This window comes from Protopterus annectens, chromosome 8.part1 (genome assembly GCF_019279795.1).
Source record: "Protopterus annectens isolate FY-2018-M chromosome 8.part1, PAN1.0, whole genome shotgun sequence".
Classification (NCBI taxonomy): domain Eukaryota; kingdom Metazoa; phylum Chordata; order Ceratodontiformes; family Protopteridae; genus Protopterus; species Protopterus annectens.
Window position 1 is genome coordinate 349645747 of NC_056742.1, and position 26706 is coordinate 349672452.

General features: G+C 43.6%; 1 protein-coding gene across 1 annotated transcript in view; it reads right to left on the reverse strand.

Moving 5' to 3' along the window:
* UBA2 (ubiquitin like modifier activating enzyme 2) overlaps nucleotides 1-26706 on the reverse strand; it is a 985116-nt gene that overhangs the window by 238994 nt on the left and 719416 nt on the right. The window contains exon 14 of the mRNA XM_044081921.1: nucleotides 6389-6485. Coding sequence (XP_043937856.1) covers nucleotides 6389-6485 — 97 coding nt within the window. The remainder of the gene's footprint in view (nucleotides 1-6388; nucleotides 6486-26706) is intronic.

The window sequence follows — 26706 nt, forward strand, 5'->3', positions numbered from 1 at the left end:
TGAACCATCAATGTCAATAAGTTCAGGCCTAGTGGCTCTCCGCACCAATGGAACTGCTGTTGAGTCATCAGAACAAAGGGAATTATCATCAACAATAGAACAGTCGGTGCAAAAATGGATGACATGGTAACCACATTTGGCTCCAACACTCCTGGTGTGAAAACCAAGCCTGGGGTTAAAAACATAAGAACTGGAGGAACAATCATCATTCTTTTCCAATCGAGATGAACTGTAGGAGACTCCATACCAAATTACTCAAACATATGGACATTGCTGACAAAGTCTGAGAAGTGAGGCAAGGGAGAGAGAGTTCTCACTTTGAGAAGCTGCTGCCAAAACTTCTTGGAATGGACTCATAGAAATGGAGACCCCAGTTAGAAATCTTAGTACTGGCTCCTGATGTGACAAAATCCCAGCTGGCCGTGAGGTTTATCTAGATACCTTAAAAAGAAAAATACCTATCCTTATCTCTGGATCTACTATCATCTGGCTTTCTTTTTTTCCCCTTTTTTCTCCTCTTTTTGCCATCAGTGAGAACATTTATTTGTTCTTGTGCTCCTGAAGTATGGGAACATTTTTTTTAAAGTGACACATTTATTATTAAAATGATCCACCCCATGCATGTCATTTCTTAAACCTGGAGGCTTTTTGATGACAATTGCTCAAAAAGTTACAACCACACAAAACAGCAACAATTTCAGAACCATTAAGCACAAAAGTACAGTTTTGTACCTACCATAAATGTAGATGTTCGAGGATTCCCTTGCTGCAGTCCTGACAATTGGGTATAGTCCGCGTCCCAGTCGGCCCGAATACCAGAGAGAAGGCTGGCGTCGGTCATGGCGCCTTAGACTGACGTCAGTACGTCAGGGTACTAATGCGCATGACCGACGTCATTTCCTCAGTCTTTTCTTGCCCCAGATGTCAGAAGACCCAAAAAGACAAGTCCCAAAACAACCTGCACCAAAAACATGTACAATATATACAGTAATATATACAAAAATATAAGCATGTAAACTCACCTACACAACCACCCTGAAACACAGAGGGGAGGAGGGAGGTATTGGACTGCAGCAAGGGAATCCTCGAACATCTACATTTATGGTAGGTACAAAACTGTACTATGTTCTTCGCCTTCCTTGCTGCAGTCCTGACAATTGGGTAGAATCCCAAAGCAGAGGTAAGGAGGCTGGCAAATTATAAAGTAGCCGGAGCTGACAACATGCCTTGTAAAACAGCTGTGGCAAAACCAGCTCTAGTCTTAGAGTATATAGGCAGGTGATAATGCCTAGAGAAAGTATGCACTGAACTCCAAGTAGCTGCTTCCAGAATATCCTTAGTTGCCACCCCCCTTAGAAATGCTGTTGAAGTGGCAGTAGCCCTAGTGGAATGAGGCCTAATCCCAGCTGGAACCTCTTTGCCATGATGGGAATAACAAAATGCAATGCAAAAACCAATCCACCTAGAAATAGTTTGCTTTGACACAGGCTTGCCCTGTGAACTTAAAGCAAAAGAAACAAGTAACTGTTGAGACTGCCTAAAATCTTTAGTCCTGCTCAAATAATAACGCAATTGCCTGTGCACATCTAAAGTGTGCAAAATCTTTTCCCCTTTATTTTGAGGATCTGCAAAAAACGTAGGCAAATGAATAGTTTGGTTTAAAGCCACACTAGAAACCACCTTAGGCATAAAGGAAGGATTAGTACGTAATGATACCCTGTCCTTATGGAAAATCAAAAAGGGCTCTACTGCCATAAGGGCCTGCAACTCAGACACCCTTCTTGCAGAAGTAATAGCCAACAGAAAAGCAGTCTTCCATGACAAATATTTCAATTCAGCAGTAGCTGCAGGCTCAAAAGGTTGTAGAGTAAGTTTTTCCAACACAAAATTGAGATCCCAAGCAGGAGTAGGAGCTCTACGTGGGGTCGTATATTCTTTGCCCCTCTAAGAAACTGCTTGAACAAAGGATGCGAAAACAAAGGTGGGTCACAATCATAGTGAGCTGAAATTGCTGCAGCATGAATCTTTATGGAAGAGAAAGACAAACCTTTGTCCAATAATTCAGTAAGATATTGAAGAGCCACACTCAAATTAGGCTCTGAAATCTCCAAATTCTTTGCTGTACTCCAAAATAAAAATCTCTTCCATTTTTCATGTGACACTCTCCTAGTACTAGGCCTTCTAGCTTCCATAATCACATTTAAAACTTGTTGAGGAAGCTGAGACCTACCATGCTTCAACACAGAATATGCCAAGCCGTGAGATGAAGAGATTGAAGCTTGACATTGAGCAGATGACCGTCCTTCTGAGATAACAGATGAGGAATCAGAGGTAAAGGCCATGGAGGCTTCTTTACAAGACTCCTTAGAAGAGGGTACCAGTGTTGCCGAGGCCAATCTGGAGCTATCAAAATCATCCTTGGCCTGTCCTGTCTGACCTTTAGTAATACCTTTGGAAGAAGAGGTAGAGGTGGAAAGGCATAGACATGAAGGTTTTTCCAACTGAAAGACAGAGCATCCACTTTCCAAGCTGTGTGATGAAACCCCTTTGTGCAATACTTTGGCAGCTGGTGGTTTAGTGGAGAAGCGAACAGATCTATGTCTGGAGTTCCCCATGACACTGTCAATTTCTGAAATACATGAAGATCCAGTTTCCACTCGTGGGGATCCATGATTTGTCTGCTTAATACATCTGCTAGGGAGTTCTGTGCTCCTGGCAGAAACCTTGCCTGAAGAGTCAGTTGCAGGCTTAACGCAGTCTCCCATAAAATCATTGCTTGCCTGCATAGAGGATAAGAATGTGTTCCCCTTGCTTGTTGATGTACCACATGACAGTTGTGTTGTCTGTCAGAATCAACACCTGCCCTGGAAGAAGTAACTCCTTGAACGCCATCAATGCAAACTGGACTGCTAACATCTCCTTCATGTTGATATGTAGATGCTGTAGTCTGGCAGGCCACTTGTCTTGTATCCACTTTCCATTTAGATGAGCTCCCAAGCAGTGTCCGAGGCATCTGTCGTTAAAATCTGACTCGCCTCTGGCCGGGTCACAGAGAGTCCCTTGTTTAGGTGACATTCCTGAGCCCACCACAAGAATTCCTTTTGAAGGCAAGGTATTATTTGAATGACAGTGTCCAAATCTTGGCAGTGCTGTGTCCATACATTTTGAGATACCATTGCAGCTTCCTCATATGCAGTTTGGCATTGGGAAGCACCAGAATACAAGATGCCATGAACCCTAATGCTTGAAGGACTGTCCTTGCAGTCAGCACGGACTGATGAGATAGGTGATGGAAGTAAAGTGACAGACTCTGTTGTTTGTCCGGGGTTAAAAAGGCCATCTGGGCTGCTGTATTCAGTCTCACACCCAGAAAGCACATGTCTTGAGAGGGTACTAGACTGGACTTTATTTCGTTCACAGAATACCCTAGGCATCTTAGCACTGCTATGACATATTCCAGATGCTGTAGAAGGTGTTCCTTTTCTTGAGCCAGAATCAGGCAGTCGTCCAAGTAAGGATAAATTTGAATGCCTTGAAGCCTGAAGTAAGCTATCACTGGAGCCAGAACCTTTGTGAATACTCTGGGCAGTAGATAAGCCAAAGGGCAATGCAGAGAACTGATAATGAAAATCTCCAGTTCGAAACCGCAGATACTTTCTGCAACTTAGCCTTATGGGCACATGAAGGTAAGCTTCCTTGAGATCCAAAGTTACCATCCAGTGATCTTTGCCCAGCAGAGGTAACAGTTGCTGTAACGTCAACATCTTGAACTTGGGAATGTCCAGATAAGTGTTGAGGATAGATAAATCCAAAATTGGTCTCCACGTGTTCCCCTTCTTTGGTACTAGGAACAGGCGAGAATAAAATCCAAGCCCCTTTCTGACACAGGGACTGGCTGAATAGCCCCTATCTGGAGTAACTGAGAAACTTGCTTGTGAGCCTCTTTTCTTTGTGGAGGAGGAACATCTGGCATGCCTTTGAAAGGGGCATTGTGTGGAAATAAAATCTGTACCCGTGATGAATGATATCCAGCACCCATCTGTCTTGAGTGATTAAATCCCAATTTTCTTTGAAAAGAGACAATCTTCCTCCCAAAGGAGCTGCCAGACGAGAGTCCACTGGCAGCTGAAAAGGCAGGTCATTGGTTCTGCTTACGAAAGGACTGACCCCTGCCCTCACCAGAAGTCTGAGCAGGTGAACTGTCTGATCTAGGCCTAAACGAACCTTGAGCCCTGCCCCTACCACGTCTAGACCTACCCCTAGACTGGGAACCATAAGCAGGATATGTCCACCCCTTAGCAGGCCAATTTCTACTAAACTTGGAGGCTGCACCTGCAAAAAATCTTTAACAGTCTGCATAGACTTAGCTTTGTCCTCCATTTTCTTTAAAACTGCTTCCACAGGCGATCCAAACAACACATCAGACTGTAAAGGAGCATCCAAAATCCTGGTCTTAACATGCTCAGCTAAATTCTGATCCTTCAACCATGCATGTCTGCGAAGAACAGAACTAGTAGCAGCCACCCTCGAGGAGGCCTGAACAGCATCAAAACCACACTGCAAAGAATGCTTACCCACTTGTTCAGACACATGAACCAAATCCAGCAATTCTTTACACTCAATACCTTCCGCCAAAGCATCCACCTTAGATTTCAATTGTGAAAGGAGATAATTCTGATATTTCAGCATATGAAATTGACAATTCAACGCCCTCATGGCTAGAGTGGAAGAAGTATATACTTTCTTACCCCACCTATCCAAAGCCCTTGCCTCTTTATCAGAGGGTACAGGATTTTTAACCACAGAAGCTTTAACACCTTTAGGCCCCTGAGAAACAGTTTCTGGGTCGCCCTGGGACTCTTAAACAAATACTTATGAGCTTGGGCACCCTATAATACCTATCAGGCTTAACAGGAGCAGGAGGCAAGGAATCAGGGTTCAGAGAAGCCTCTGCAAAACATCCTCCACCACATTCAACACAGGAGGAATAGCTAAGGGCCTATGCTGTGGCAAAACAAGAATTCCCTAAGCCTTTTTCTGGAATCAGAGTAATCTTGGCCTTCCCATTTAAAGTGCTCCCTCATGGAGTGAAGAGTCTCTGAAAATGAAAAATCCTCAGGAGGAGAAGCTGAAGGAGTGGAATCATCCACATCAGAATCAGAATAAGTAGGAAACTCTTGCAAGTCTTCCACAGAAGACTCTGAAGCCTGTGAACACTGTTCAAAACTATCAAACTCCTGTTCCACCCTAGGCCTCTTATCAGGTGGGGGCATAGAACCTCTAATCAGAGTAATCAAATCTTCTGCCATTTTAAGCATATGTTTCTTAGGCACAGAGCCCGAAATGCTAGGAGAAGCCCCTACAGAAGCTGAACTTGGCCTTAACTACCTTGGGAAGAGAGGGAAGAACAGTTACCTGAGAAGCCCCCTCAGTCTGGCCTACCTCCTGAGAGGGCACATCCTGTAACATTTGTAAAGTATCTGCCCCAACCATGAGACTCCATAGAGACTCCTGGCAAAACCTCTGGGAACCCTGTTTCTAAAGGACAGGGTGAAGGGACTGCGGTTCCTCACCCTAGACTTCTGGACTGCACTTGAACTATACTGCAAACTCAGTTGCCGGCACCAAAATCATTTGATCTGTCAACAATGACACCTAGAATCCCAACACTAACCTAGCACAATCAAGCCTCCTCTTAATAGTGCGCTTATTAAATCTAGCACAAGAGCTGCAACCAACAGCATCGTGCTCAGGCCCTAAACAAGGTTGGAGATACACAATGTATGATAATCCCTATGCGGTATCTGCTTCCCACCAAGAAATACAGTTATTCACTTTTTCTGACAAAGGTTGAAAACCGTTAAAAACTAAGAACTGGAGGAACAATCATCATTCTTTTCCAACGGGATGAACTTAGCCAACTCTGTATTCGGTCTGAAACTCGGTTGCTGAAAATCTCAGAACGCCAACCTGCACTTTGAGAAGCTGCTGCCAAAACTTCTTGGAATGGACTCATAGAAATGGAGACCCCAGTTAGAAATCTTAGTACTGGCTCCTGATGTGACAAAATCCCAGCTGGCCGTGAGGTTTATCTAGATACCACCTATCCTTATCTCTGGTATTCGGGCCGACTGGGACGCGGACTATACCCAATTGTCAGGACTGCAGCAAGGGAAGACGAAGAACATCTAAGAACTAACATTTGGACATAGCAAAAAAAAAACCTATAAAAATTTTAGTAAACTGAAATTCAAACACATTGCAGTACAAATCCATTTCAAATTTATATGGTACACAAACCATCTTTAGTTTACCTCAGAAGTTATGCTGAAAGGCGACAAATAACTGAATTGAGTGGAAATGTTTACTTTAAAAGAAATATTCATACCTTCTGTTTCCCCTTCCTCAGATGATATAAGGATAGTTCCTCTGCCATCTTCAATTTGGACATCTGGAGCAACCATACCAAACTTTTCTTTCAAAATCTATGAAAAGACGAAAGAAATCACAATTAAGATTAGAAGCACTCAAGCACACACAGCTTTGCATCCGTAGGGTTCCCTAGTTTCCCACTTATGCTCATATGAGCATAAACACTACCCTCCCACAGATCCATTTTTCCCCTCAGACTCCCTGGTTCGTAAGAAGTACAGGACTTAAAAATCATAGACCCAGTGATCTCCACCATTTAATTAAGATGTAAGAAATGAGATGATGCATTCCAATTTTTTCGTATCTCAACTTAGTTTAGCCTACCCCAAGCTACACCCTACAAAACGCTTAAACTTACATTAAACACCCTACCAGGATACCTTCTGTTTTCATTTAAACATTTTGGCTAGTTCTTCTACACCTATAATAGCTTAATGGCTTAAAGCCTACTAGTATTCGCGATCACCCACTGGCCAGCCAGCCCTAGGCCACTATTTTATTTGTTCTTAACTTTCACCCTATAACACGTACAGGCCTGGGTATAACCACCAGTCAGGGCAGCCATAGTAACAAAGGTTGGATTTGACCTAAATAAAAAAAAAAAAAAAAAATAGACCAAATAGAAAGGCTTCCGCAGAGGGTGCTAGTTGACCAATCAAACTACCATGATATCTGCCAGTCACTGGCCTAAAAACCTGTCATATTACAGCTTTGGATTTTAAAATTGAACCTATCATTTGATTTCTGCCTAAGTTTGAATTATTCATGTGTGTACACTGACAAAATGAAAATTACCATCACATAACTGTACATAAAGACAGACTCGGATTGTAATTTTATAAACAGCGCTCATCTGCCCAATTTCTTAATAAAACTATATGAGAAGCCAAGACATGCTCTTGTGACTTACTTACTGATTTATTTCTATAGTTCTGACCTTGCTAGCAGCCCCTTGGGACAATGAGCACTGGTTCTCAGAGCAGGCTCTATTAACATTTGTCTTGGAGGTGTATTTTGTGATTTTACTTTGAAAGAAAAATGGAAAATATTATGGAAGATAGTCTACATAGTATAAAAGGGAATGATTATTAATGACAGAGGAATTGTGGGTGATATTATGAATAGAAAAGAAGTGAAAATTATGATAGGAGACCTTAATAAGGCATTTGACACAACTGGACATGAAATCTTATGGGTAATAATGAAAGCATATAATATAAGTGAGATAGTTAGGAAATTATGTATGTCAACATATAGTAATAAAAGTAAAAATACTGGTAAATGGCTGGTTAAGCCAACAGGTGCATAAAACATGTGGTGCAAGACAAAGATGTCTAATGAGTTGTATACTCTTTGTATTAATTACGAATGTGAAAATATGTGAGATAAATTACAAAATGAAGGAGGCAGGGTATATAAAGTACAGTTGTGTACACTTACCATAAATGTAGATGTTCAAGTGTATTCACTGTTGCAGTCATCACATTTGGGTTATCTGCTTGCAGTAGCCCTCAGTCGGGCCTGATTATCAAAGTCTTGGGTCCAGCATCGGTTGCTGTCTCATCTTCCATGACGTCAGGTAGTCCAGGGGTATAAAGCATGCAACCGACGCCATTACATCTGTTTTTCTTGCCCCAGATGTCAGGTGTCCCCATTAATGGGAAGCAATTAAATATGTGTATGTGTGTGTATATATATATATATATATATATATATATATATATATATATATATATATACACACACACACACACACACACACACGATTATACCTCCAACAAAAAAGCAAATACACCAAAAAACTTTTAAGCATAGTAACGGAGAATAGAGGTACAGCCAAAGGAAGTCAGGGGGCTGGAGGGAGGGTAATCAGGACTGCAACAGTGAATACACTCTAACATCTACATTTATGGTAAGTGCACACAACTGCACTATGTTCTTTGTGTTTCACTGTTGCAGTCATCACATTTGGGTAGATTCCCAAAGCTACGGATGGGAGGAGGAATTTAGATAGAATTAGGACCAGCTATAAGGCCCTGCAAGACTGCAGTGGCAAAGGCAGCTCTGGATTTAGAGAAAAGTGGCAAATGGTTATGCTTGGTGAAAGTATGTACATAACTCCAAGTAGCAGCTTCTAGGATGTCTCTGGAAGGGACACCTCTGAGAAAGCCTGTAGAGGTAGATGCAGCTCTGGTTGAATGGGATAGGTTTTCCATGGTGCTTATAGCAGAAATGAATGCAATGGCCTATCCATTTAGAAATGGTTTGCTTTGAAATAGCCTTCCCCTCTACCCCTGCAGCAAATGCCACCAGCAGTTGTTCAGATTTTCTTTGAGGTTTAGTCCTGTCCAAGTAAAACCAGTATCCATTCCCCTTTGTTCTGTGGATTAGAAAAGAAGGTTGGCAAATGAATGGACTGATTAACAGCCACACTGGATACCACACCTTGGGCATGAAAGAGGGATTGGTCCTGAGGGACACCCTGTCCACATGAAAGATGATGAAAGGCTCCACTGCCATAAGGGCCTGTAATTCAGATACCCTTCTTGCTGAAGTGATTGCTAAAAAAAAAAAAGCTGTTTTCCAAGAAAGGAATTTTAACTCTGCAGTTGCAGCTGGCTCGAAAGGAGAAAGAGCGAGTTTTTCCAATACAAAATTAAGGTCCCAGGCTGGAGTTGGGGCTCTCCTGGGTGGTCTTAAGTTTTTGGCCCCTCTGAGGAACTGCTTGAGCAGTGGGTGAAAAAAGAGGGGTGGTTCTGTGCTGTAATGAGCTGAAATGGCTGAGGTGTAAATTTTGATGGAGGAAAAGGAAAGGCCCTTGTGAAGCATCTCAGTTAAGTATTGAAGAATCTGAGGTAAGTTGGGCGCTGCTGTGGCCATCCCTTGAGTTTGGTTCCAGGCACAGAATCTTTTCCATTTTTCAGAATAAGATTTTCTAGTACTAGGCCTCCTTGCCTCCAAAATGACATCTAACACTTGTTTACTGAGGGATGGTAATGGAGAGATTAGGTAATTAGCCAGGCTGCCAGGTTCAGGGTTTGAATCAACACTTGTTTACTGAGGGATGGTAACGGAGAGATTAGGTAATTAGCCAGGCTGCCAGTTCAGGGTTTGAAGCTGGGGGTGCAGAATCTGGCTCGCCTGCTGAGACAGCAGGGTAGGGGTCCGAGGTAAGTGCCATGGGGCTAGCTGCGACACACTGCGCAAGAGGGGGTACCAGTATTGGCGTGGCCATATCATTCTTGGTTTGACCTGTTTGATCTTTAGTAGCACTTTGGAGAGGAGAGGCAGAGGAGGAAAGGCATAAACTGATAGATTTTCCCAGGTGAAGGACACAGCATCCACTTTTCAAGCTTGTTTGTGGGGAGTCCTTGTGTAGAATTTGTCTAAATGGTAGTTTTGGGGGGAGGCAAACAGGTCTATATCTGGGATCCCCTCCATTTGTTGATCAACATGTTGAAAATCTTTGGTTCCAGTTTCCACTCGTGTGGGTCCATGAGATTTCTACTTAGTTCGTCTGCCAGTGTATTTAGTTTTCCTGGCAGGAATTGAGTCTGTAGATGCACTTGGCAGCTCAAGGCTGTGTTCCACAGAGCCATGGCTAATCTGCAAAGGGAGTAAGAATGGGTACCCCCCCTGCTTATTTATGTACCACATAACAGTGGTGCTGTCTGTCTTTACCGTTAATTGTCCTGAAGAATGTGGTCCTTGAAGGCTGTCAGAGCAATCTGTACAGCTAATATTTCTTTTTGATTGATATGTAGATGCATTTGACTTGGGTTCCATTTGCCCTGAATGCACTTCCCTGACAGGTGAGCCCCCCCATGCATAGTCTGATGCGTCTGTTGTTAGGGTTTGGGCGGCAGGGGGTAAAGTGAATGGTAGTCCCTTGTTTTGGTGGCAGGCCTCTGCCAACCAAAGGAATTCTAACCGTAGGCAAGGTATGATAGGAATCATTGCTTCTAAATCCTGAGAATGTTGACATCTGAGAATGTTGACACCATAGGCTTTTTAGATACCATTGTAGTTTCCTTATATGCAGTCTTGCATATGGAATTAGTAGAATGCACGAGGCCATGAACCCCAAGGCTTGTAGTATTTGCCTTGCAGATAACAGGGTTTATGTGGCCACTAGTTTGAATTAAGTTGCCAAATGAATTTGTTTCTCTGGCGTGAGGAAAGCCATCTGGAAAGTTGTGTTCAAGCTTGCTCCCAGGAATATAATTTGTTGACAGGGTACCAGATGTGATTTCTTTTCGTTTATGGTGTACCCCAGACAAGTTAACACCTTTTGTACAAATGCCAGACGATTCAGAAGTATGTCCTGGCTTTTTGCCTGAATTAGACAATCGTCCAGGTATGGGTATATTTGAATATTTCTTTGCCTGCAAAATGCAATGACTGGAGCTAGGCACTTTGTGACTACCCTGGCCGCAGTAGATAAGCCAAACGGCAGTGCAGAGAACTGATAGTGCATGCAGCCTGATTTGAAGCGTAGGTCATTTCTACAAGGTTCCCTGATTGGGATATGCAGGTAGGCTTCCTTTAAATCCATTGTTGCCAACCAGGCATCTTTGCCTATCATGGGAAGCAACTGGTGAAGAGTTAGCATCTTGAATTTTGGAATCACCAAAAAGGTGTTTAGGATAGACAGGTCCAGGATAGGACGCCATGAGTTGTCTTTTCTGGGTATCAGGAGAAGTCTTGAGTAGAAACCTTGTTCCTTTTCCTCTTATGGTACAGTCTGAATAGCCTTCAATCTTAAGACACTGATTTGAGGGTAGATCTGGCCAACCGTTTGGGGTTGGTAACGTGTGGAAGTGAAATATCCTTGGGAAACTATGTTTAAAACCCATTTGTCCTGGGTAATGAGTTCCCAGTTTTTTGTTTGCAGAGCAGTCTTTCCCCCTAAAGGAGCAGTCAGTTGAGAAGTGCTTGGAAGTTTTAAAGTTAAGTCATTGAGACAGTTTACCATACGGGGGAGTCTTACTACTCCCTGATTTGGAAGTGGGAGAGCGCCCCCCCCCCCCCCACTGCTTAGTCATGTGTGTACCCTGGGACTGACTGAAACCTGGGTGTTCTGCTGGTTCTGGGTTTGAACTGAGAAGGCCTGGAAGAGGCAAGAAAGGACCAATTCTTTGAGGGCCAATACCTACTAAATCTAGGAGGCTGCACTTGTAAGAAATCTTTAACAGTTTGCATAGATTTAGCTTTTCCTCCATCTTTTAAAGAACAACTTCTGCTTTGTCACCAAACAGGCGGTCCTGATTTAAGGGAGCATACAGCAATTTAGTTTTAACATGATCTGACAAAGATTGCTCCTTAAGCCAAGCATGCCTTCTAAGAACAGACCTGGTGACAGCAGCCCTGCAAGATGCCTCTAATGAATCAAAGCCACATTGCAAAGTATGTTTTCCAACCTGTTCAGCAGAATGCATTAAATCCTGTAAATCCTTATTTTCAGCACAATCAGGAATCAACATCATTTTCTGTTTAAGCAATCCAATAATATGCTGCTGATACTTTAACATATGAAACTGGCAATTTAAGGCCCTGATGGCCAAGGTTGCAGAGGTGTATACCTTCTTACCCCATCTATTCAAGGCCCTGGAATCCCTATCAAAGGGGGTAGGATTTTTGGCAGTAGTAGCCTTAATGCCCTTGGGTCCCTGTGAAATGATCTCAGGGTCCGCAGTAGGATTTTTAAAAAGGAACTTACGAGAATCAGGTACCCTGTAATATCTATCAGGTTTTCTGGGAGCAGGAGGTAAAGAGTCAAGTGCCAAGCTATATTCCGAAAAGGCATCGTCACCAATGTCCAACACAGGAGGGATAGCTAAAGGCCTGTGTTGGGGCAGGAGTAAGACATCCCTAAGCCTCTTTTTAGAATCAGAGTAATCCTGGTTTTCCCAGTGAAAATGCTCCCTAAGAGTATGCAAGGTTTCACCAAAAGAAAAATCCTCTGGGGGAGAAGCAGATGGAATAGAGTCCTCTGCACCAGAATCCTCATAGGTAGATAAGGGTAAATCCTGGTCATCAGAGGAGACGGAAATTTCAGAATCCTGGTCAGAAGTATCATAAGCAAATTCAGTCCTAGGTCTCTTAGAGGGGAAGGTTGGCTTCCCCTGATTAAAGTAATAAGGTCTTCAGCCATTCTTATTTGTTTCTCAGGCATAGAGGCCTGACCATGCAGTCTGGGTGTCGGTTTCCTAGGCATGGTTCGAGTTTTAGGCCTAGAAGAAGAAGGCGTCTGTTTAATATGCAAGTCAGTAGGCCTGAATACACCCTCAGAAGCCGGTGCCTGCACAGCAGCTCCAGACCCATCCAAGGTAGAGACATCCGTAGGTTCCACAGTTGAAGCATCTTGCGGCATACCAGACTCCGGATGGGTCTCAGTAGAGACCTGCGACTCTGAAGTAGCGAGTATCAGGGGCTGCGAAAGTGCCTCACTGAGTACCGGTGAACTGGCGACTAGCTTAGGAGAAGCGTTGTCGGCAACTTTGGACCTAGGCGGCCTGTCTCTGTCTTTATCTTTGCGTTTTTTTGGAATGTTGGTAGTCGGGTGGCTTACTGAAGACATATCTGGATAACTGAACGGAGTACCAAAATATTTAGAAGCGAAAATGTACTGACGACGAATAGATCGTGGTTTAAATAAGGCACAAAACCGACAGCGAGGTACGATGTGGTCAGGGCCTAGGCAAGGAATACAGTACGAATTAAAATCTTTATGAGGTATTTGCTTTCCACAAGAAATACAATTATTGACTTTTACCGACATTGGTTTAGAGCAAGAAAAAGTTTCCCCAATGGGGTACTTAGCTTTAGTTGAAGACTTCGGTTCTGAAACTCGAAAACGAAAATTTCAGGAGTCAGCCGATCGGCACTTGCGAACTGCTTCTGCTTCGGGCACTGCACGGCAAGAAAGACTGATGTAATGGCGTCGGCTGCATGCTTTATATCCCTGACTACCCGATGTCACGGAAGATGAGACAGATACCGACGCAGGACCCAAGACTTTGATAACCAGACCGACTGAGGGCTACTGCAAGCAGATAACCCAAATGTGATGACTGCAACAGTGAAATATGAAGATCATCACCTGAAGGATTAAAATTCTTAGTTCTGTTAACAGATGCAGATGACAATTACAAAAAACTAAATTTGGATAAAAGTAATAATTTGCACCAATGAGTGTCTAGAGGGGATAGGTATGGATTTAAATAAAGAGAAAAGTAAAGGTTAAGGGGGACGGGTATATATTTTACAATGAGTGAAATTTCTGTGTTAGACATAAAATCTACGAATAACAATGCAAGTAGAATTCAATGGGAAAAAACAGAAGAAATAAAACAAAACCGTCTTTTCTTTTTAAATTTAAATTATCACACAGAAAAAGGTGTATTTGATAAATTCAGTACTGATGGAAAAAATAGCATACTTAGCAGGTGTACTTATGTTGCCAACTGTATTTAAAAAATATTGCAGATTTTTTCATTTATATGTGGTTCTAGATTAAACCAAGTAAAAAGAGGAGTTCTGTATGTAAGTAAAAAAAAAGGTTTAGGGTTAATTAACCCAGTGGTACACGCTGCTTTACTAAATTTGTACAAAGTATTAAAGTGGATAAACGAAAAAGATGAGCGATTAGTAGTAAAACTGCATAAATGTAAGTATGATAAATTCTGGGGTCTGGTAAAAAAGACTGTATAAATTGAGAAATAAAATGTTACCAAGAAAAATTATTTTTGTGGAAAATAAAATTGGTGAGATAGAAAAAGAAAAAGCATGGTATAACAATGTAATGATAAAACTTTACTATGTAAAACCATGGGAACAATCTAACAGATGAAAAAATTAAAGCAATAAAAATAAGAAGCAAACGGTGCAATCAGAAAGTAGAATGTCAAGATTTTTTTGTGGAGAATGGTAATACATAAATTGCCAGTAAAAGGAAATATAAAAAAAGAAAAAGGAAAGTGATAAAATACGTTTACATTATCAAGAAGAAACTATGGAGCACGTTTTAAAATGTAAAAGAGTAAAAAAAGTTATGGGGAAACTATGAAAAGAAGATTTTTTCAAAGATATAAAATAAATGAATAAAATCAACATTAATGGGATTAAATATGGATATTATAAGAACAAAAGTATAGAATATGTTAAAAGAATAAATAAAAGGTTATCTTATGTTACATGGAAATAAACAGTAAATGAAATTATGTTTAATGGTGAATGGTTTTAGCAAAAATATTAAGATCAGACAGTGTAAAATCAGATGGTGGCTATGGAAAATGACTGGGTATCTAAAGGGATGAAAATTTAGTATGATTGTAAAGGAAATTATGAATACGTGCAAACAGATTTGTATATTTGTACATTTGTAAATACATAAATATTTTATAAACAGGAGTTATTTTTGTATATAAATAAAGGATCCCTACTCTTTTCAATAGATTCCACTGAATCATTTACATCCACCTGCGTTTTCACTAACTCAGGCAGATGGGGCTTTGGTTTAATGACTCATATGAAGGAAGAAGCACTAAGGAGTGCAGCAGTCCCTTAAACTGCAATGCAGTCTCAGCAACTGATCCACCTGGCATGGCACTACAAACCCCTCCACCTTTTACACCAAAGGCGAGTGTACTACCTCTTATGCCACTAACAATGATGCAGTGAAAAGAAAGAAAGGATAGTTGTGTAAGTAAACTTATCATAAGGGTAGATGTCTGAATGATCACTGCTGCAGTAGCCTAAGCTACATGGGTTACATCCTGCACAGAATACAACAGCCCGCTAGCTTCCAAAGCTTCAGGGCACCTTTCACATGCCCAAACCATTAGTCAAGCTCAAGTTGAACTGACTAAATGACTGGTTTGGATGCCTTCAGAGCTTTCATGCCAACATGACAGAGGGAGGCTAAGTCCTGGGAGGACACTGCTAAGAAAAACAAAAAACATGTATGTCCCTACTCTGGCATTAAAAAAAAGTGCACTGTGTTCTTCATACTGATCACTGCTGGAGTAGCCTAAACTATATGGGTAGATTTCCACAGCATAGAACTCAAAGTCAGGATGGGAAAGGGTCCAGCAGCCCTTAGAGAATGGTCCTATGAAAAGTCTGTCCTAGACCTGGAAAAAGAATCTAGTTCATAGTGCTTTGAAAAAGTATGAACAGATGGCCAAGCTGCTGCTTCCAGGACACTTTCACAGATGAAGTCAAAGCCCTGATAGACTGTGCCTTGACCCTGTCTGGAATAGTTTTATTGTGGTGGGAATAATAAAAAGGTAGTAGTCTAAGACAACCATTTAGAAGTAGTCTGCTTTAACACAGGTTGTCCCCTCTTACTTTCACAAGAAATGAACTGACCTAAAGTTCTGAAAGATTTTCTTCTATCAAGATGGTACCAAAGTTTAATGTGGACATCCAATGTATGCAGTACACCACCTCTCTCATTTCTGGGTTCAGGGAAAAAAAACAGGGAGATGGATAATTAGGTTTAAAGTAAACTCTTGATAGCACTTTAGGCATTAAGAATCCCCTGATCACCAGAAGTAGGGAGATGGAGGGTAGGAACGTGATGAATAATGACATCGGATAGCACAGATTCCAAGTTATGGTGAGTACATAACTATCTGATACTATCCATGTCATTACTTATCACAGATGGGTCAGAATCCCCACCTACCCAAAATCCCGGGAGGTCTCAAGGTAGGATATGCCAGAGCACAGAAGAACCAAATGCGGCTCTGCCCCTAGAATCCAAATCCAACTTGTAATGTGTTACAAAGGTATGAGGGTTTGACCAGGTGGCAGCACCACAAATGTCATCTAAAAACGTCCTATCCCAGAACGCCGAAGACATAGCCACTGACCGAGTAGAATGAGCTTTAATAGGTCTAGGAAGGTCCCTGTGAATGTTCTCGTAAATGTGAACTATGCAAAAATCTATCAAACTTTGGAAATGGCCCTACCTCTTCTAGCCTGGGAAAAAGCCACGAAGAGGTGATCAGATTTTCGAAAATCCTCAGTCCTCTTTAAGTAGAAATGTAACTGCCTATGGACATACAAGCAGTGTAACTGTTACTCCCCTTTGTTAGAGAAACTGGGGAACAAAGACAGGAAGCTGGCTAATGATTTAGGTTAGTTTCCGAAGCCACCTTTGAAATGAAGGAAAGACTGGTTTCTAAGGGAAACCTTATCCTTATGAAATACCATGAAGGGAGGCTTTATACAAAGACCCTGCAAGCTCAGAAACCCTCTTGGTAGAGGTAATCGCCACCAAGAAGGCCGTCTTCCAAGATAGAAACTTAATATCTCAACTTCCAGCAGGTTCGAAGCGAGGTTGTGTCAGGGACTGCAGCACCAAGAATAGATCCCAAGGAGGAGAAGGGTCTTAGAAGGGAGGCCTAAGCAAGAACACCCCTTTGAGAAAAGCCTTGCAGAGCCTGGAAGAAAACATGGGACTATTGTCTAGATGGAAGTTGGAGATAGCTGCCAACTGCAGCTTAATAGTCGAAAAACTAGCCTCCTGCTGGAAGAGAGAAGAGAGGAAGGATAAGATATCTGAAACCGGAGCTAAAAAGGGATCTACACCCTTCTGACTAGCATAAATGGAAAAACTTTTCTGTTTGCTGGAATAAACCTTTTTAGTGGAAGGCTTCTGAGAAACTAAAATAATATCATTCACTGGGGAAAGCAACTTGGTCTAGCTGACAATCACTGGAACTGGAGGTACCAAGCTGTCAGCCTCAGGGATATCAGGTCTTGAGGGGGAAGTCCCCATGAATGGGAAATGAGATCCTGAACTGGATCAAATATCCAAGGCGGACATTTCAGATGAGACCCGAGGAGGGAGAACCACATCTGATGAGGCCAAAAGGGGGCAATGAGGATGAGGTGAGCCTTCAGGTGATGGGCTTTCTGTAGAACTTTTGGGATGAGAGGTGTTGGGGGATAGGGGTAGAGGAGACCTGGCAGCCAATCATGAATCACAGCATCCCTGGGTGACTCCCCCCAGTGGGGGGGGGGGGATCAATGCAGAGCATTTGCTGCATTTGTGGTTGGTTGAAGATGCAAATAGATCACTGCACAGAGATCCCCACAGATCAAAGATCCGACTTGCTACTGACTGTTTCAAGGACCACTTGTGGGGGCTCAGGATAGACCTGCTCATCTTTGCCTGCTAGCACATTAGAATTGCCTGGTATATGCGTTGCAAGAAGAAAGCGGCCTGAGGCCATCGCCCATTCCCAAACGCTCATGGCCTCTCTGCAAAGAGGGTAAGATTGTGCCCCCCTCCTTGCTTGCTGATGTACCAGACTACTTCCATGTTGTCTGTCTGAATTGCCACCGTACCAAGAGGAAGGAAGTCCTGGAAGGCTTGCAACGTTAGTAGGATGGCTCTCATCTCGAAGACATTGATGTGCAACTTGGTCTCCAAGGAGGACCATGTGCCTTGGCCGTTCTTCTCTAGAAATGCTCCCCACCCAAACAGGGAGACGTCCGTGGTCACCATGGCTGGGGGTAGCAGAAGGCAAAAGGGTCTCCACTAGCAGGAGATCCTCGGTCTGGACCCACCAGCTCAAGTGTTGTTTGCAGACCCAAGAAATTTGAATAGGCATGGACATGGGGTGAAGACAAGCTGACCACTGTACCGCCAGAGTCCACTGGAGCACTCGCATGTGATACCTGGCGATAGGAACCAACTGGATAGGTGCTGCCCTTGACCCAAGGAACTGAAGGATGAGATGGGCAGGGACACTGTCTCGATCCAGGAGGAGAAGAACTTGCTCTCGGATTGTGTCTACTCTGCACGGGAAAAGAGCTGCAGTCTCTGACACCGTGTCCAGAAGAACTCCTATGAATTCCAGCCTCTGGCACGGAAGAAGGTGAGATTTCGGAAGATTGTCAGTAATGCCCAGATCTTGAAAGATATTTAGAGTGAAGTCTGTGGCTACTGAAAGAAGATGCTTTGTGGGAGCCATGAGGAGCCAATCATCCAGGTATGGGAAGACCTGAAACCCCTGCAGCCGGAGAAGGATTAACCACTGCCATACATCTGGTGAACACTCGGGGGTGGGTGGGGTGGCTGAGGTGAGTCCAACCACTGCCATACATCTGGTGAACACCCGGGGGGGGGGGGGTTGCTGAGGTGAGTCCAAAGGGCAGGGCTCTGAACTGATAATGATTGGTCCCCAACCGAAGTGCAGAAATCTCCTGGAGCACTTGTCTATTTTTATGTGATAGTACGCATCCTTGAGATCTATAGAGCACATCCAGTCATCCTCTCGCAGAAACGGAAGAATGTACTGAACAGTGACCATCCAGAACTTCGACTTCTAGACCGATAAATTCAGTTTGCTGAAGTCCAGAATGGGACGCAGGTCCCCTGTACTCTTTGGCACTAAAAAGAAGCAAAACTAAGTACCAGATCCTTGTTGTCCTGTTGGGACCTTCTGGATGGCCCTTTTTTGAAGTAGGTCTTGCACCTCTGAGTCAGCTAACTCCCTTTGGTGGGGTGGGACATCCAGGAGCGGCTTTTGGATTGGAAGGGGGTGAGATTGAAAGTATCCCCTGGACACAACATTTAGCACCCACTGGTCTGAGGTAATGGCGGCCGAGGCCAGGTTTTGCAAGGAGATAAACCCTCGACTGCCTTCTGGGCAGGGCAGTCGGGCAGCACCTCAGGAACGCTTTGGGGGCTTCTCCAAGAAGGGTTCTCGGAAAGTCCTGGTTCTGCAGACCTTCTCTGCCCCTGGTGCGGTGGCTGCCATCGAATCCCCTTCCCTGGCTGGAAGAAGAGGATTCCTGCGGGGCATCCTGGAGGGAAGACTGCATCATGGGAAACCACAGTTTCTTACTACCCCTCTGAGTCTTAGAAAAGGACAGCTGGGGAGTAGAAAACATGATACCAACTGCTGACAAGGTCTTACTCTCCTGCTCATTGTGGGTCAAAGTGTCCTTGACCAAGGGACCAAATAAAGTAGATCTATCAAATGGGGCATTAGTAAAAGACACCTTGAAGTAGTCCGCAAACCTGCAAAGGCAAAACCAGGTATGACGCCTAATAGCAATGCCTGTACCAGTCACTCGTGAGCTGGCCTCGAAATCGTTTGAGATCAACCTCATCGAGGCATTAGCTAGGGAAGTTAATGTGGAAAGCTTCAGAGAAACCACCTTGAGGATCTCCGGAGACAACAACTCCAAAAGGAAAAAGGAAAGTACCGAGATCAAATCCCTTTGCAGCTGTATAAAGTGTGCCATATAATTCATAGTCCTCAGTCTGAACATAGCTGAGGCGTACATGTGCTTCACGAACCAGTCAATCACCCTAGACTCCCTGTTAGGGGAATGGACCGTACAGCTTACTCCGTGAGCTCTTTCTAGGTGGCTGTGGCAACTACAATAGCATCTAGAAGGACACCCTTACTCCAGAATGGTTTGTCCTTTGGGGGGGGGGGACTAAGGAACTTATCTGGCCTCTTGGGGACTGATTCAACTGTGTCCGGCTCCTTCCATGCCCTGCAGGCGACGAGTTGGACTAACTCGTCCACATGAGGAGACACCCAGGAAGTAGATGGGCCCGCCTCGAACACCTTCAGGAACATAAGACTCCTCAGAGGATGGGGTGGGGGAAGACCAACCGCCTTGTGCTTTCATTATCTCCAATATGTCACCAAAGCACACCTCCTTGGACAGTAGCCTGGGGGACCTGTCCCCTTCCTTGAAGTCCGTGTCTTCTGTGAGTGACTCTCGAGGGGAGTCTAGGTGCCTCCTCTTTCTTGCACGTCCTCTTCCGAAGAGGCTCCTCCACCATGGGCTCAGGGGAGGACTCGGAGGAGGAGGGAATCCCTATGGGGGTGGGTAATGCACTTCTGAAGGTGATCCTGGGGGGCTAACCCTGGACGGATGATGCAAACTCGTCACCCAAAATGGAACCAGGCTGGGTAGGATCCAGAGCTGAGGAAGAGGCTGCCGAACAACCAGAGACTGTCCTCTATATTGCTCGGAAGGCAGATGGACTGAACAAAGTCCCATCTTCCTCCCCGTCAGACGAGACCGGACCCCCCCCCCGATCATCCCCGGGGATATCTCAGGCCCGAGGCAAGCCCAAAGCGGCGGGCAAGTGGACTGAGCCAACCAGGGACCCAGGAAGCGTGGGGGTGGGGTCACCACCCAATGCCAATGGCCTCTCTTTAGACAAACTCTGACCCCAGGGTGCCAACCTCACAGGAGATGGGTGGGAGGAGAGGAGATCAGAGGTGGGTGAAACGCCCCTTGGCAAGTGGCTAGGAAATGGCAGCAGACCCAGTTCCATTTGGGCTTTGAGAAAGTTTCTCATCATCTGGTCCATAGCCAATGGGAGCAAACTTCTAGTGGATCGAGAAGAGAATGAAGAGCCGAAGGACCAGAAGGCCTGGACGGATCCAAGCAGACAGGCTTTCCCACTGACTTATCTGGCCAGGTTGTCGGAGCTGAGGGGGATCTCAAACTTGTTGTATCCAAGGACCTCTGAACTTCAGAGGAGTTGGATCCTGCAGGAAGAGCCGAGGCTTTCTGTGCCAATGACCCCGGATCCAATGCCTCTGAGGCTAGACTCAGAGCACATGGATCCAAGAGCCTGGGGCATTTTGCAGGGGACTCTCATGAGGAAGAGGGCTTCCTCTTGGGATCCGAAGTGGCTTTGGAGGGGGAGCCTGAAACCAGGGGGACTCCCCTTTGGACAAAGCTTTCAAAAGAAGTTTGTTCCTAAAGTCTAGGAGAGCCCTGGTATTGAATCCTGCACAAATGTCACATTCAATCTTAAATGGGGCTCTCCTAGACAGTAGATACATTCCTCATACATGTCGGCAGGAGCAAGTTTCCGACCGCATGAGGAGCAGCATCTGAACCCACAAGGTTTCTCGGCCATCACGAAATACCGCACAACAAAATAACACATGCACACACCAAGCACTCTTACCCCAAAGGGAGGAGAAGAAAGAAAAGAAAGGAAAAAGAGTGGCAAAACCCTAATGCCAGCAACATACTAACGGGGAGAAAGGAAACCTAATAACCCCAACAACTAACAGTAAAATTCGCACTAAACATCTAAATGACGAGAAAGGGAAAGAAAGGTATAGAAATAAGTGGAAAAACACTTATCTAACCCATAAACCGTGCTTGAGCTGCTAGGAAAGCACCTTTTCACGATCGTGGCAAACAAGATCCGAGGATCATGGGTAAAAGGAAGGGGAAGGGAGGAGCTCAAGCTCAGGAAGTGTCGCTTACTTTTCAGGCTCGGATCTGAGGTCAGATCCAGGACCCATCCGTGATCAATAATTACAAGGATAGCTTCAGATCTAAAGCTACAGTTGTTGGATCAGGTTTGGGACTGCTGTATAAAAGTGTAAAAGCAGTCTTTTACATCTGCTTTCTTAGGAGCACAGTAGGATGGTTCTCAGGAAAACCACAGGTTGTGATAAAACACATCATCAAAGGCTGAGAGGATGAGGGGACTGTTGAATATTCTAGGAATTTCAGTTGCAACTCCTCATAATATTTTCTGAAGGACTGAGAAACATCAGTACTGTCCTGCTGAAAACACCAGCACATTCTGGAAATTGTCTCAGAGAAAGTGAATCCCTCACAGTGAGATTCAGATACCATACGGTCCTTATAATCAGAATCAGAAATTTGAGGAGAAAAACCTGCATCTGTCCCTTCAGTTTTCCTTACAGATTAAAAATCTAGAGCCACCTCAGAGAAAGAGGAATACCCTTTCCTTTTACCAGAAACCACCTAACAAAAAAAAGAGTCAATAGCCTGTTCAAAACCCAAAGCCAAACGCAATAAATTACTCTTGTCCAGAGAAACTGACACAGGAGAAGTTAAACATTTAGTTTCCTGTCTCTTTCTGACAAGAAAGTTGGGATAAAAAGACTATTTCCCACAACAGCTTCCCCAGGGAAGGGCACAACATTCTAGTTAAGCAGGGGCACATTCCCTGCCCCTTCTCCCATGACCAACAAATGTGGCTTTAACTTGCCCACTGACAGGAACCCAACAGCCACACTGGACACGGCTAAGCCTGGTCCATGGAGGCTGCATGGACAACACCAGAGGGATTCAAGGAAAAAGATGAGTGGTCTGAGGAAACAGCATGACCCACAACAGAGTCACCATCTGGGGCTGTGGCAAATTATTAGCCTGCTGTGATGGCAGGGGCTGTTTAGTTAACTTTTTCTTTTTGTGGCTAGAAAAAGGTCATATGAGGGGCAGGTGTTTGTTCAATGGTCAAGCCAAACATTGTGCTTTTTTTCCCCCAGGGAAGCTTAGCAGCAATAGTCAGTAAAACAGGAAAGTCACAAAAAAATTCACTTTTTCACACACAAAACATAGTATAAAGGACTTTAAACACTTTTGGAAGGCCTAAGATAAGGTTTATGGATGTGGTGAGAGAGGACATGCAGGTGGTTGGTATGACAGAGCAAGATGCAGAGAACAGGAAGAAATGGAAACAGATGATCCGCTGTGACAACCCCTAACGGGAACAGCCAAAAGAGAAGAAGAAACACTTTTCTCAGACCCAAAAAGTAAAATAAACACAGTTTCTCCACAGCAAAAAGTAGTTCCCAACATCCTTTTCAACAAAAGTAAAAAATTGCACTCCCGTTTAAAAGTGTTTAATATGACAGCCGATAAAAAATACTTTTCTTCCCGTAGTTTATTTTATTTATTTATTTTAATGTGGAAGCTTTTCCCCCCCAAAGGGGGAAGTCCATTTTTTCTCTTTCCAACACTCCCACCAGGTTCAAATTACTCCTGTGAATTTTGTCTTCCAGATTAGATTTTTAGTGGCAGGCAGCTGTGAATCATGTTCAAGGGAGTACTTTCAAAGACACACACACCAGTATGAAGGAGATACAGAAAATCTTCATGCTTCAGTGATGTAAATGTCAACTTACTGCTTATGAATGGCTTTTTAAGTGAATGCCATAAAATGCTGCTGTACATTACTTTAACAAAAGGCTTGTCTTTGCAAAACACACACACACACACACACACACACAAAACACTGAAAAACAGCACATGGACAAAACAGTCAGAGACAGCCACAAAGTTATCTTGGAGAAAATGGCTCATCGTTCTGGTGACAATATAAAAGGGACCAGAAACAAAAGGATCTCTGGGGTGTCAGGAACCAATGACACAAACGTGACATTTATGACAGTAGCTTACACATTAAACTAGGAATACAACTTCAACAAGACCATCATCAGTCTTTCACTGCTTCAGATTCAAAGTAAAAAAATAATATTTTTGAAGCCTGCAGATACAGCAAAAGAAATCCTACATTAACACTAAGATGCTGTTATCCAACACCAACAAAGAACAATGAAGGCAGAGTGCACTGTATCTAAGCGCAAAAAATGCAAAAGGCACAAAAAACACTCAGCACCACATCTGGGTGTCTCAGGCTACATGTGTGTGCATGGTCTTTTAATTGTCTAATCCATCCACAGCAACTGCTGGTTTCTACAAGTCACTCTAACACTAAATCACAAGACCGATGACCTGAAATTAAATCTGAATTCAATACACACAGGTACAGGATTTTCTGTCCCTCAGTGTTCTACAAGTAGAACAAGATGAACAAAAATCTTAAAAGAGCTGCTTCAGATCCTTCATTAATTAATTACTAAATCAACTTTAGGATTCTGTCACAGCAGAAAGGGACAATATACCATTTTTTTCTTTGTGCTTTTTGGCTTCATGTATGTGGCTCAACAAGCCTCTCCCATTTAGAATCTGCTCATTTGTTCCATCATACTAGGGAACCACCACAGTACAGTGGTGGTGGGGCAAAGCCATACAGAGGAGATATCATACACACAGTAATGATGGTTGCTTGTGCCCCCACCAATATCTTGGCAATAAGGGCATTTGTATATTTAAACCCCTTACTCCTGTGAGTGCAAGATCCTGTACACTTGTTAATGAAGGCTACCACCAGGCAAGTGGCTTAGTGAGCCAAAAGCTTGCTCCCAGGGTGCACAGTACCACTGCCACGCTCTGAGGTTGTGGTTATACATCCTGCTTTGCCCCCTGCAGAACAGGCATGCCTATCCCCTCCTGCCAGGTCCAACAAGTGCCCCAGCCCACTAACTGAATTAAGCTCTAGAGCTGTCAGAGGAAAGATATTAATTATCTTCATACACAGCCACCATTCAAACTCGGCTAAATTAAGCTGAACATCACTGGACAGGATGCTTTCGGAAATTAGTAAATTCATTTTAGAAAATACTTAAAGTAAACCAGAGTACCCACAAAGAAAAAGCCCAAGGACTGTACCTTATGTAGGACATTAAATTAAGTTGTATAAACAATGTACTAAAACAGTAAACTAAAGCAGGGCTGAATGTTACAAATAAGAGGGAGAGCAGCACATTCTACCTGCCTACACAGACTGCCCCCAATTAAGTGTGGATTATACTATAGTTCCTTCTCAATGTCTGATCAAGAGACAAGGAGAAGAAAACACACTCCTCAGAACGAAGTAAACACTAACAAACAGGATGACAGAGTCGTGGTCCTCCAGCTCATAAGAACACAACTGCATAAAAAGCAGCACTGTTATCCAAAGCTGTCCACATTTGAATGGAAGATGTTCTCAGAGACTGCAGCAGCTACAAAAGTGAAAAGTCTGCTACAACAGCTGTATGCTGGTAACCCTTGTAGAAGAACCACTCAGTATACAAAAATCAGATGGCAAGTGATCTGCATATCTTTTTTTTTTTTTGTTTTTTTTTAACTAAAAAAGCAACATAAAACGTATTCAGGGTAACAAAAGTTGTTCAGTAAGAATGTAACAACATAAGTGACTAGTAATACTCAGAGCTCTAGTATGGGAGCAAGCTTCCTTTCCAAGGACTTAAATGAAAAGCAAGCCTTTCAAAACCGCCTGTACAAAGACATGATTGCCTAAAAGGAACTGGTTTCAAAATGCAACTACAGGAAACCATTACAGATACAGAATGAAGCCTGGATTCATGCTTACAACAGCAGTAGAAAATGTACGCTGTCCACAGATATGGGGGGTCTATATTAGATGCACGAAAGTTCATCTTAGCGAATATCCAGGTACTCAAAACTGCAACTGTGGGGTGCACAGCCCCCCACATCCCCCGCTAAATATATATTCCAACTTGAGATTGCACTACAGTGAAGAAGGGGCAAATATTCTCATCCTCACTGTACCGCCATCTCACAATTGCAGTTTCGAGTTCCGCAATATTCGCTCATGTGAGCGTTCGCTAAGATGAACTTTCGTTCATCTAATATAGACCCGATATGGGGAATCCGCTGAACTCTGCTACTACAATATGGACAAATGTAATGAGAAATGGAAAGTACAGTTTTGTACCTACCATAAATGTAGATGTTCGAGTGCTAATACAGCTGCAGTCATAACAGATGGGTTCTCCTGCCGTCAGGCGGGTCCTCGGTCGGCCGAATTCCAAAGTCTAGGTCCGGCGTCGGTTGTCGTCGCTTCTTCCCTGACGTCAGTGCAACAGGGGTATAAAGGAACCAGCCGACGCCATTTTCTTCAGTTTTTCTTGCCCCAGATGTCAGGTGTCCCCAGAAAGAAGGCAATACATAAATTTGTGTAATAATGCAGTGCAATATAATCAAAATACAGTAGTTGCAAGCAAATACATCATAAATGAATACCCCAATCAAGTTGTATGAGATGTGTTAGCTTATAGGCCTGTCCCAAGAGGGGAAGGAGGGAGGGAAACCTGGACTGCAACTGCATTAGCACTCGAACATCTACATTTATGGTAGGTACAAAACTGTACTATGTTCATCGTGCATACAGTACAAAACTGTACTATGTTCATCGTGCATACAGCTGCAGTCATAACAGATGGGTAGAATCCCAAAGCTAAGAAAGGGGTGGTAGGCACTAGTTGGAACTAGGAGGAGCCAAAATGCCCTGCAAGACTGCAGTGGCAAAGCCTGCTCTAGATTTGGAGTATAATGGTAGGTTGTAGTGCTTGGAGAAGGTATGCACAGAACTCCAAGTGGCTCTTTCCAAAATATCCTTGGTAGGAACACCTCTGAGGAAGGCTGCAGAGGTGGCTGTGGCCCTGGTGGAATGAGTCCTAATGCCTGTAGGTACAGTTTTGCCATGAAAGGAATAGCAAAAGCGTATGCAGTGGGCTATCCATTTTGAGACTGTCTGTTTGGAAATTGGCTTTCCTTGAGCTCCTACCGCATAGGCCA